General features: G+C 36.2%; 1 protein-coding gene across 3 annotated transcripts; it reads right to left on the reverse strand.

Annotated features, from left to right (window-relative positions):
• Nucleotides 1-501: 501 nt before the first annotated feature.
• LOC139124517 (galactosylceramide sulfotransferase-like) lies at nucleotides 502-8222 on the reverse strand. 3 transcript variants are annotated; one of them, XM_070690656.1, is made up of 3 exons: nucleotides 8032-8222; nucleotides 4099-4232; nucleotides 502-2061 (listed from the first exon to the last, which is right to left on the reverse strand). In XM_070690656.1, the coding sequence occupies exons 1-3, from the start codon at nucleotides 8047-8049 to the stop codon at nucleotides 996-998; spliced, it is 1218 nt and encodes a 405-aa protein (XP_070546757.1). In that variant the 5' UTR covers nucleotides 8050-8222; the 3' UTR covers nucleotides 502-995. The 3 variants fall into 3 exon arrangements, with proteins under 3 accessions (XP_070546757.1, XP_070546759.1, XP_070546758.1); XM_070690658.1 differs by lacking the exon at nucleotides 8032-8222 and adding an exon at nucleotides 5984-6101; XM_070690657.1 differs by lacking the exon at nucleotides 8032-8222 and adding an exon at nucleotides 5436-5537.
• Between the last annotated feature and the right edge of the window lie 4004 nt (nucleotides 8223-12226).

Below are 12226 nucleotides of genomic sequence, written 5' to 3' on the forward strand. Positions count from 1 at the left end.
TTTGCCAAAAGTGAATATATAATCTTTTCTAACGCCAATTAATTGAATCCAAAGCTAGTTATCTGCTCGGCTATATATTCGCTCGTTTTTTCTATCCTCTTTACAGTCGTCGTTGATGTTCACTGTAGTCATAGCAGGCTGAGTATCTCCACCAATACACACAATTAGTCGTTACAGCTAATGGCAATGCAATATCAACATAATAAATCATTATATTATAGCAGTATATTTATGGTACAGATACTGATGATCGGTCAAGACGTGAAAATTGCCATGCTACATTCACAGTACAGCACTGTATAGAAACAGGCATGAGCTCTCAGCTACAGAAACATTCATTTCTGAGGTTCCACGCGAGATTTGTAATTTAAGGTGCCACGCCAGAATTTCAATTGGATATTATCTTTATAATATCAGTAAATTATCTCAGCAACGGATACAATGCTCGGTTTTGACCAGGTCCATCCAAAACATACACTTGCTATTGCTCGTACACATACGTCGTGAACTGCACGGTATACCATCGCTGGGAGTAGTTTATTTGGTTTTTGAGACACACAACACTCCAACACTCCGCTATTGGTAACTCTTAAGGTCCCCATTCTATACAACGTTAAGTTTATAAAAGGTATTCATTTTAAATAGCGGTTGAACACTTGTTATGCTAAGAGGTACGCAATAACAAACTTTACAGAACAAGACGGGAATATGTATTTGCATTTCAAGAATAGACCAGTTAAAATCCCGACGTCGAGAAGGTGGCTGATTACCGCGGCAGATATATTACAATTTTCGTCCTTTTTTCCAGGTTGACAGATATATTGTCCGAAGACTGTACAGGGAGTTAACAAACAAACACACGAGAGAAGCAGTTGCTGTATATTGACACCAGGAGACCCTGATCTACTTATCAATTAAAGGGAAACATTACAGATCTAACTGTCATTCTGTAAACAGGAAAACAATTGTCAGGTTTACTTTCACCATATCTCTTATCATCTGTGTTCTGTACCATTTTTCGTGCTGATATTGTAACTTTCTGCAGCCTCCTTCTTTAAAATGTTGTGAAATGGTGCGGTTGTGATGAAAGCCAGTCGGCATTGAATGCTTGATTTAGCTCTCCTAATAATTGCTTCTTCACGGCCATCAAGTATTTTCGTTTGGTTTTTGTCGACACATTCTTCCTGAAACTGTTGCAGACGAGTTCGATACTCTTGTAATTCCTTGTAGAAATCTGCCCCGTAGATGTTTACTTTTTTCCAAAAAGTATAATTGAAATGCTCATACAACTTAACGTCAGCTTTGTTCCACTTCAAAATTCTGTCGGCAACTGATTTTGATATCATGTAACGTCTGTTCTCACTCCGTATTCGTTTGCTGATGTACAATATATCATCGAATTTCCAGCATAAAACGTTTTTCAACAACACAAGCGATTCCTCGAAGTAGTCCGATATTAATACTAAATCAAGTTCATTGTCCAATTTGTCAATCATTTCATTAATTGCCGAATCACTGTCATCAAAGCGATGATCAAATCCCAAAGAAAAGGACATACCATTCCTAAGAAGATCTCGTGTTACTCCTCTAATTCTCTTGACATATTTGTCAGGGTTCTTCATGAACTCTTCGAGAGGGTTTTTACTTTTAGTAAGCTTCAATTTGCTTGCGTAATTATTGAAGCCAAATGCCGATTCAAACCTATGTATAGGATTTCGTATTATGGTGATATAGGTGGCATTAGGAACAACTTTATCAAGTTCAGGTCTGTTGTATCTCAAATGGCTTGCTATAATGTTAAAATGAATGCTCTGATTACTTGGTGGTCTTTGATATTGTAGAAGTTGACGGGTGAAAAGATGCCTTTCATTGAATATATGTCCGTCCTTTGGCAAGGCGAATACCAACCCACGATTGTAGCCGAAACGTTGAACAACAGAGTTGGTTGTAGAACTGGCTGTCTTGTGAGTCTTAATATATACTACTTGGGTTATTTCCTTACACGGAAGCTTGCTTTTTCCATGCATGACTGACGAGTTTCTGAACGTTTTAGAAACAAACCTGCAAAAAATATAAAACAGTTTAAACAGTTTCAATGTCTTTTATCTGCTGAAATTGTATGTGTCAATGTTTTTTTATGTATTTTTTAATCCATTTTAACTTAGAGAACATTGAAGTTGAGGTGAAATGTGAACAATTTATGACATTTGTTATTTAGACAATTGGTTCCGCCTTAAGCTTATATATTTGCTATATTGCACATTGTATTTACCCATCAGCGTCATATATCGTTCATACATTCGACAATATTTTTACATTGTTTTTCCGTGTGTCAATTTCTTTGTGATATTTTTATTTTTTGCTCTGAAACGGGAACATTCATGCGAAATGTACACTGAGAGATTTGGTTTCGACTTTGCATATTTAATACACTGCACATTGTGTTTACCCATCAACGATGGGTGAAATTCTGATCTATAGGCCTATACATATAGAACGGCATCTACGCATGGCACAAGCACAACAAATAACGCAATGTGGACATGTAAAGCTTTCTGTGTTCCGCCAGCTCATTATGTTGAGGCTTCGAGCTATTTCGATATTTTGGCATCAGCCTACAACTAGACTAACAAAGTGTGTTACTAGACACAGTAGATTTTCATCAAAACAGTACGATTGAAGATAACAGGTCGGTATTTCTTTTGATGTTTCAAATCAGATTTACTTTATATCAGTCAATATTTCAGGTCAATTTTGTAAGCTAAACTAAGCTATAATAAGCTATTTAGTCATAAGTAGCCTATTGAGCGTCCCGGTCTCGACTCAATGTGTTTGTAAGTCTAAAGGAAAAATAGCTGAAAACGTTGCATAACTGGCACTTAAGGTTAATTCAAGGAATAGTTTGTATTCCAAGTAAATACAAATATCATTGCAGCATTACAGGATATTAATTGTATCAGCACGTCAATCATATGAATAGACGCTTTACGTAAAAGATGCAACACTAACTGTTAAACATTATGGTGATGTCCACCATGTTAACAAGCATTAAGAGTGGTTGACGTTGTCAAAGAAGTTCAACCATGGATCTATAAAGGACACATTGAAGACAAAGGAAAACAGTGAATAGCTCAGCACCAGTATAATTTCAATCTCATGCCCCCTAAAACAACAAGCAGTTAACAAAGCGGCCATCATTCCACCACCAGTTGTCAATATTTTATGGAACTAACTTTATTCTGGACGGCATGCATGGTTATACTTGAATAAACCATTTTTTCTGCATGTTTGCGCCTGAAAATGTAATACATGTAACTGTGTTTGACTATCTTTGTACCTTGATTAATCTTCACATTTTTGAGGTCACCAAGCTCTGGATTTAAAGCTAAATCAAATACACAATTGCTTGCCATGTTTCATATAAAGTATACAGACACACTAACAAAATATTTTGTTTTGTTTAGTCCTTGACATTCCAGGAAGATGTGGCAATTTATATTAAAATAAGGTTGTCTTAGAATTTATTCTCACATTTGATATATAATTTTTATTATAATTTTTAAAAAATTGGCGAGCAGTTACAAAAAGGTGTTTAAACTGGTACTCGTCGATTTTATTACTGGCAAACGTTGTTGCTGTGCAGTAAAACTCTATTAAATGAGTAGAATTCAAATAATGTATGCAAGAAGCTATGTTGCCAACTTGTTACACAGATGTAACTTATGAGCCTTTAAGCTTGGAACATGGATATATTCATGCAGACTGTGGCAGTATGATAACAGGGGTCATTCTGGGAAGCAGTAAGTAGAACACTGGGTATGATATAATCCTATTGTATACAGTTTAGTCACGGGTTGTATACACCGTGTAAAACTTGCTAAAATAACCTTAAATTGCAGACTGTATCGAACTGTCGATTGATTATAATATCTCTGGTATTGAAGCTTCCAATCCCCAGTTGTACTCCTCATGGATACTCAAGGCTGCCTCAATTGACTTGGTTAATTGTTTTCTCATTGCAGTTTGATTTAAATGCTTATAACTAGAGGCACAATTCATCAACCTATTAAATAACACTGTTCATAAAAAAATACTTACTGACCATGCTGTGTGTCATATTTTGGGGCAGAAGAGCGTAATCGAGCAATATAGAAACCCACTACAAAAAGCGATATTGTTGTGAAGTACAGGAACGTTTTCCGTTTTGTAACAGTCATGCTGGTCAGGTATCTCTTTAAGAAATGAAAAAGATGGAAAAACCATGAATTGTCAGTAAACAGACAAGCATAAATGAAGAGTGTAACAAATAAAGATGTTACATTGTGGCCCACGAAAGAAATTAGCTGAGCGAAATTTCATCCGAACCTGTTTGCTCAGCAATATTATTCTGGAGCAATATTATTCTGGATTTTCCTGAGTTATCTAGTTTCCTTTCTTTCAGTTGAGCAAAATATTCAAGAGGTATGATACTTTTCTCCGCGAGGAAGACGATCAGTGTATTGACCACAGGTAACCTAAATGTGAAACAGTGGTCGAGTGGTTGCTGTTTGCTGTGATTGAGGCTTTGTTGTCGCTTTTTCCAGACATTTTGATTTAAGCGTTTACCTTATTCGTATCTCAGGTTGCCAAAGTCAAGAGACATTTGTGTGCACTTAGGGTTAAAAAGTCAAACTTAAATAGTGATTTACATCTGTAAATATAAGTAAGACTGTTTTACATTGTATTGTTATTACCAGACACAACATGCCAGAAAAAAGAAAAGTAAGGCAGGAACTAATAACATTTATAAATTTTGTCGGATGAAATTTGAGTGATGGCAATCTGTCTTCTTTGCGACTATAATACTATTCTTGCTCTTACCTAACGTGAGAATCTCAATGTAAGGCACACTAAAACATAACAAAATATTTTTGCTATGTTTAATGCGAATTACCCAGTGCGGTGGGTAACTTTGTTGAACAAGTCGACCTCCTCAGCTTGAGGTACAGGTACATTCAAATAACGTCACATCAGCCTCTTATACACAGATGACACCGCAGTATAATGTCAACATGTTAATAATGTCAAAACGCCCAAATTGTACATCATTATAATCGGAATTCATGTAAACAGAGGAAGAACAATGAGTGAAACTCCAAACGAGAAAGTCAAATCAAGTTATCAGAGACGACGGACTAGCAATTTTAGACGCCTTTCTTGAGAAAACAACAAGAAAATATGTGCCGCACACACAAAGACAACTGGCTAAAAACACCATCGAAGCTAATAAAGAAGTTGTCGATTTTCTCGACGTCACATTCTACCTAACCAAGAACACGTACCCTACACGAAATCCAACACCACACTCCAATACGTCCACCGCGAAAGCAGCCATATCCAATCAGCACTATAAAGTCTGAAAAATACCAGCTGGAATCTACAAAGGCCTCTCTTACCTATCATCAAACCAAGCTTCCTTCAACAAAGCTGCCCCTCCATATCAAAAAAGCACTGGACGAGAGTGGATACCAAGACACTCTCAGATACGAACCGACAATTACAAATAAAAAAAGACACAGAAAAAGAAACATTATCTGGTACAACCCCTGCCCCAATTTAGCAATAATGTCAACACATAATGTCAAAGATTCCTATACAGAAAGCCAAGCCCTTATTTGCATAGACACTATCAACTGAGCGATGTCCGTTAAATTTGGTGTTTCGGAGTACTTTTTCCGTCACTTTCCCGTCTAAAATATAACGAACAATGTGCGTTCAAAAATAAATTGCAATTGCCACATACGTAAATGGCGTGTTGAACTTTGCCGCTGGGTGATTTTATTTCAGCATCTTCATTAATCATGTCACAGTCAAACTGAGCACTCGCTGTAACACAAATCCACTAGCCAGGTTCTGAGCCCTTTACTAAAAACCAGATAGAATGCAGAACTCAGGATTAGCAGGGATTTAGTTGTATTTAAGCTATATCGAAATGGGTACTTACTAAAATTCCAACGCTTGCATTACGGTCGGGGCCAAAATTAGCGATCCAATTTCCCAATGAAGCGAGAAGCCATGCTGGGGGAAATGTTGGTCCTGTAAGCCTAATTCAAGATTCACGATTCAAATTCTGCAGTTTAAGCTGGAGACAGATGCATTTCCACTCAAATTAAATTTGATGATTCGTGTACACTGATAAATCACCATTAGGACTTCAACAGCACCTTCTATATGCATGAAGTGGTGGCCTTCGATAGGTGTGTTTACAAATTCTGTACGTAGGGGCCTTATGTTATTACAGTAAGGGACTGGACAGAAATTATAGGCCGGTGTTTTTCCAAATAGTAACCCTTCAAAAGTGTTTGCATGAAAATAAAGTGATCCTCTCCAATTATCATGCGCAAAAAACAGTGATCCTCCCCTATGAGTCACAATCCACATCAATAATATTTGGAACCTTTCTTATTCGGCCATCTTTGATATTAAATTTAAATTTGACCTCATTCGCATCAAAATCGATTGGTCAAATTTCTTTACAGATTCTAAGTGTAGACCATGGGGCCAGGTTCTTATGTGCCAAGTTTTAAGGTCACAGGCTCTGTCAAATTAAAAAAGATTTTTAAAGTATGATTTTTCAGAATTTTCTATAATTTTCGAACTGCCCTACACCTTTGAAGCTAAACTGTCTTTATCTTATCATCAAAAGACAATGCAGCAGTGTTGATCAACAGTTGCATATAATCTATGGTTTGGTAGCACGTACGCTGTAACAACTGAATGATTACTAGGGCATCAGCTTTCAAAGACATGTAGTCTCCTTCATTAGACGCATGGGTGGAATGAACCATTGAAACAGAAAGCCACAGAAATTAAGAGTGAAAAATGTCCAAGAGTAGGTGTAAGTGTAAGCAAAGGGGGAGTGTATGTGTGAATTTAAAGAAAGGAGGTGGCGAGTTTTAGTATACATACAAAGATAAATGGAAACCACCTCCATGGACTTTACTCATTTTATCAAACGAAACTAGCGATAGTAGCAGGCAGGACATGACCTCTGCCTATTGTTATTATAATTTTAAACGTGACCTCGCCCAGTACTGCACACTGAATTGTGTACGCCGAACCCAAGAATAAAGGTATTTTTTTAAAACAAACAAATATTCCAGAGTCGGTTTGCAATTTTCAAACTTGGCAGAAATATTGTTCATAACCCAAGGCACATATTCAGCTAAATTTTAAAAATAAATCTGGCGTTACGGAAAGTGTCAAAATTAAAGTTCCGGTCGAATTGCAGAGCAATCAAAACATACTAGTATCTCACGCTAAACATATCACTAATCTTACTTCAAAACCGCCTGAAAAACACCTTACAAGCAAAAATAGATTACTAACTTGTTGTGTAGTAAAGATCACGTGGATTGATCGAGTCAAGCAGTCAAAAACAACACAGTTTCGAAATGATCACACTCAGACGAGCAAAGTCGTGCATTTCATGGCACTCAGTGCCATGAAATACTGGTCGGCATTCCAATGAAGATGTTTATTCGTATGCAAATGATGGCTTTGCTGTCTAACTGAATAAATGACTTTCGTACGGACACTGTAACTTCCCTACCACACAAACTTCGAAGCGAGGTCATGAAGTTCTGTCACATTATTTATAGTCTGTTTTATATTACGTTTATATTCATACAATAGATCATCAAATTGACTTCTGTAGGTGATGTTGAGAAAGAAAATTTGGGGCTAACTTTGAAGGACATGATGCGACAAAGAAATCCATATCTCGCATTGTCCAATGGTTTGCCCCTTGAATACGGTTTACTGAAAGGATTGTCGTTGCTGCCTGACTTGTCAAAACTAACTGGTGGTATTCTCACCCTTTAAAAGGAAAGGAAGGGATATGAACAGAGGGGTTCAAAAATGAGAATGCAAATCACAACTAGGCGCAATTACGTATCTTAGATGTATGTTACACGGTACTGAAAGTTGGGTCTGAAGAACCAACTTGTGCCACATTGCTATGGTTAGTGAAACACATATATAGACACTTACCTTGGTTTGCTTAGCCATTACAACATCTGCGTTGTTGGCGTTTGATTTGGTCGATGGCCACGGGCCACGAGTAAATCGTAAATTGGTACCAAAGTAACATTACGAGTGTGAATCCGATGAATATAATCATATTATGAGTGCTGTGAACATAAACTTGTACAAACCTTGCGACAGTTACGTAATGCCCATGCTGCTATTGTCAAGTTGATTCGCTACACAGACACCCTCGTCGGACAAGGTTCGATGCCGATGTCCAAATCCCCAATATTGATTTTTCGAAGTAAATTATACAATGGAGGCCACGACCTTTTCAAGTGTATGTACAATAGAATTACCATGCAGCCTGGGCAGTGCTTTATGCTGAAAGGCCTTTGACATATGTTTTTATCTTAGACACAATCGTAGGATATACCATTATATTTCAGTCATAGCAAGTTTTACCCTTATATCGCCATTAACCCTTTTATTATCATTTACCCGTAGGCTGCGTTCACTAAAAGTGGTTTGGGGGGAGGGGGCTGGAGGAAAATAAGGGGTTTCAAAAATTCTGGCGGTAGTTGAGGGAAACTTGAAAGTTTTGCTCTGCCTATTGGAAGGAGGACTGAAAATTTTGGTTCCCAACATTTTTATTCATGTAATGGTTCTAATGTTTGTAATAATAAAGCAAAATATAGTAACCTTTTGTTGCATTTTATTACTTTCCCCTGAAAAAAATCTAAAATGTATTAATGCAATTAAACTTTCAAAATAAAACACGTTTTCCTTCTAACGGGGCGAAAGCTTTAACTGTTGACAATTTTTCAATATTTCTGTGCGATGTATCAAATACTTTTACTTGCTGTCTCTCTACAGCATGCTTAAATACACAATAATTATATTCAGTTTGTTTACATAGCCTGTATATTAAATATTGTCGATAAATGAATTATAGTCAAGACTGACAGTCATTTATCACTGATTGGGGATCTGAAAAAAATAAGATTTCAATCGCGATTATTTAATTAAACACAGGATATCATACTTCTCATGTCTTAGGTGGGTCGGAAAGTAGGGTTCCCATGCACCCTATGGATGTATGTTTAACCTATATTTTGTAATTCTTAGGGTCTATAGTTAATGAATTTTGATATTCCCCAAATCAAATATTTTCCCATCGGGTTCATTTGGCGCCATCTTGGCCGCCATCTTAGCCGCCATCTTGGATTTCAACAATGGGGTAGGGGTCACATATTTACCGCTCGACGGACACAGGAACAATAAAATACTACAAACGTTATATTTTTAGAAAGCCAAGATTATTGTCTTTTCATTGATATATAACTTAACGGGTATAAATTAATATTTGAACGTCGATTAGACTTTATATCGGCCATTGACCGTAAATCGTAAAATTTGCTAAATTTCAAACCCAATATTAAGTTCCCGTTCCTCTAAACAATTTTTCATAATGTATTTATGTATTTTTGGAAGAACTTAGTGCAAATAGCAAGAAAAACAACATTAAAAGAACGTGCCTTGAGATTTAGTGGGTGTATGACCTTGTTTTCTTAATACGTGGTATGCCACATATCCGTGTGTAATATAAGGTGTAGGGGTAATGTTTCCCTTTCTGTTTCGAATCATGAACAATGAAACCATAAACGTTTAGATTATTTTAAAGTGCTGAATCAGGCCTTTCCAAACGTATATAGTTTTATGGGGGAAAGTCGCATATTTCAAAGTTACAAAGCTTAAACCTTTCAGTTTTGGTCGATTTTAAGTGATTTTTTAAAAACAAAATTATACTATATGGGGTAGGGTAATGTTTCCCTTTCTGTCTCGAACCATGAATTATGAAACCATATAAAAGTTATACTGTTTGAAAGCTCTGAAAACGACTTTTTCAAACATGCATAGTTTTAATGGATAAAGTCGCATATTTTAAAGTTACAAAGCTTAAACCTTTCAGTTTGTGTCAATTTTAAGTGTGAGTTTTTTAAACAAAATTATAACATTAGGGGTAGGGGTAATGTGTCCCTCTCTGCCTCGATTCATGACTCATGAAACCATACACATGTTATTTTGTTTGAAAGATCGGAAAGGGCCTTTCTAAACATGTATAGCTTTATCGGGAAAAATCGTCTATTTGAAAGTTACAAACTTAAACCTTTCAGTTTGTGTCCAGTTTATTTTTTTTTAAATATGCACAAAGAAGGTAGTCCGTAGGCCAGGTATCGAAATTATCCCGTCTAAGGAATTTTACCCACTATGATTTTCTGTTAGCTAGTATTCTCAACTGTCATAATCTGCTTACTTGCCATTTAACTGATGCTGGGTAAGAGTGTAACGACTTGTTTTGTAGGGGGCTTTCACGCCCTCACTAGTAAAATATAAATGTATTGTTTATGGTACTTTGTTGTTTTTATTTCCGACTAGCGGTAAATATGTTACCCCTAATCCATTTTTAGAAAGCCCAGATAATGCCCTTGCCATTGGTATATAACTTAATGGCGATAAATCAATATTCAAACATCGATTAGATTGTATATTCATAAATGTAAATTGTAAAATTTGCTTCATTTCAAACCCAATAATTAAGTTCCTGTTTCTCCAAACAATTTTTACAATGTAATAATACATTATTTTAAAGAACGTAATGCAATAAATAAAAAAAAACATTAAAAGTGTGTAGCTTTGATTTATGGGGTGTGTCCATTGTTTTTCTAATATGTGGTTTGCCGTATACCCCTCTATAATATACATTTAAGGGATAGGGGTTTTCTCTCCTACCAAACGCCGCAAATAAGGAAGCCACATAAATATCATATCTCTGACACATTAAGGCAGTTGCTTTTTTAAGAAGATATGGCTTGATGTGGTAAACTAAAAAATTATTCAGTGACAATGCTTTAACTCAAAGTTTATGTTACTTTACTGATATTTACTTGTTAAAATGAACATGAAAAATACTCTTCAAGGCATTAAATACCACTAAAAAGTTAAAATGATGGTAAATAAAAGACGTTTTACTCATTTCAATAACTCAAGCAAGGGAAAGAAAGTTAACATCTATATAACAGCTTGGATTTCATCAAAATCGCTTAAATTGATATAACTTTTGGATGAGGCATCACAGTATGCGTATGTTTTCGGGAAATTTCGGCATAAGGCATCAATATGAAAGTACTTTTTAAAGATGTAAACAAGTTCAATACGCATAATTTTAAAAACAATATGTCAAAAATTATATATTTCACACCCACAAACTCTAAATGGATTTCATAGTCTTCATGCTAAGTTGATATGACAGCAGCAATAATTAATCCCCTTTCTTTAACTGTATCGCAAATGATATATAAGCAATAAAGCACTATTTGAAAGGGATACCAAACGGATTTAATCGGTAAACAACATATACGCACGAGCTACAATCTTGTGTATAAGGAGTGAAATGGTCAAAACTGAGTGGTATACTCAACCTTGCTTAATGACATGCCTCGATGTCAGTGCAAATCAGTGCATTGATATCTATAGGAACATCCTGGAGGTTAGCGGCCGATGAACGATGTACTGACTGGTTTCCATGGTAACACGGTCCACTGAAGCCCTTCGACGTTTTCGACGTCAAAGTAGACGCTTAACGCTAGATGTAAAATATTAATGCGCGCACTACTATTTTGACTTTCGTTAAAATCTGTTTGATGCTGGTCGACATTGGTAATTTTTTTATTTGAAAATGCCCGGCATGTAAATGTCATATAGCATTACATGTTAAGAGGCATGTAATAAAAATATTATTGCCTGAATACGTGGGTTTATTTGCCTTCGCAGCAGGAGACAATCTGCCCTCCTGGTGTCGGGCAAATTGTCACCTGCTATCACCTACAAAAGGCATCTATTCAGTCAATAATATATAATATTATGTCAGTATATTGAAACCTGTGATGAAAATAAAAACAGTGTGAAAGAAACCCACTATGGAGATAGGAGTGGCCAACTGTACAGTATATCATAAATATATGCACAGTCACGTGACCGTCTGGGCGAATCAGAGCTCAATATTATTAATATTGCATTTAATACCACTTGGGACTGGGGACTGGGGACTGGGCGTGGCTGGTTGCGACGCGAATGCAAAATATCAGTCATGCAGAATCAAGGTGTAATCAAGTAATAGCTCATTTATAGATTCAGAAAATCCATATCCCGACAGTAA

Source organism: Ptychodera flava (genome assembly GCF_041260155.1).
Source record: "Ptychodera flava strain L36383 chromosome 23 unlocalized genomic scaffold, AS_Pfla_20210202 Scaffold_24__1_contigs__length_23054250_pilon, whole genome shotgun sequence".
Taxonomy (NCBI): Eukaryota; Metazoa; Hemichordata; class Enteropneusta; family Ptychoderidae; genus Ptychodera; species Ptychodera flava.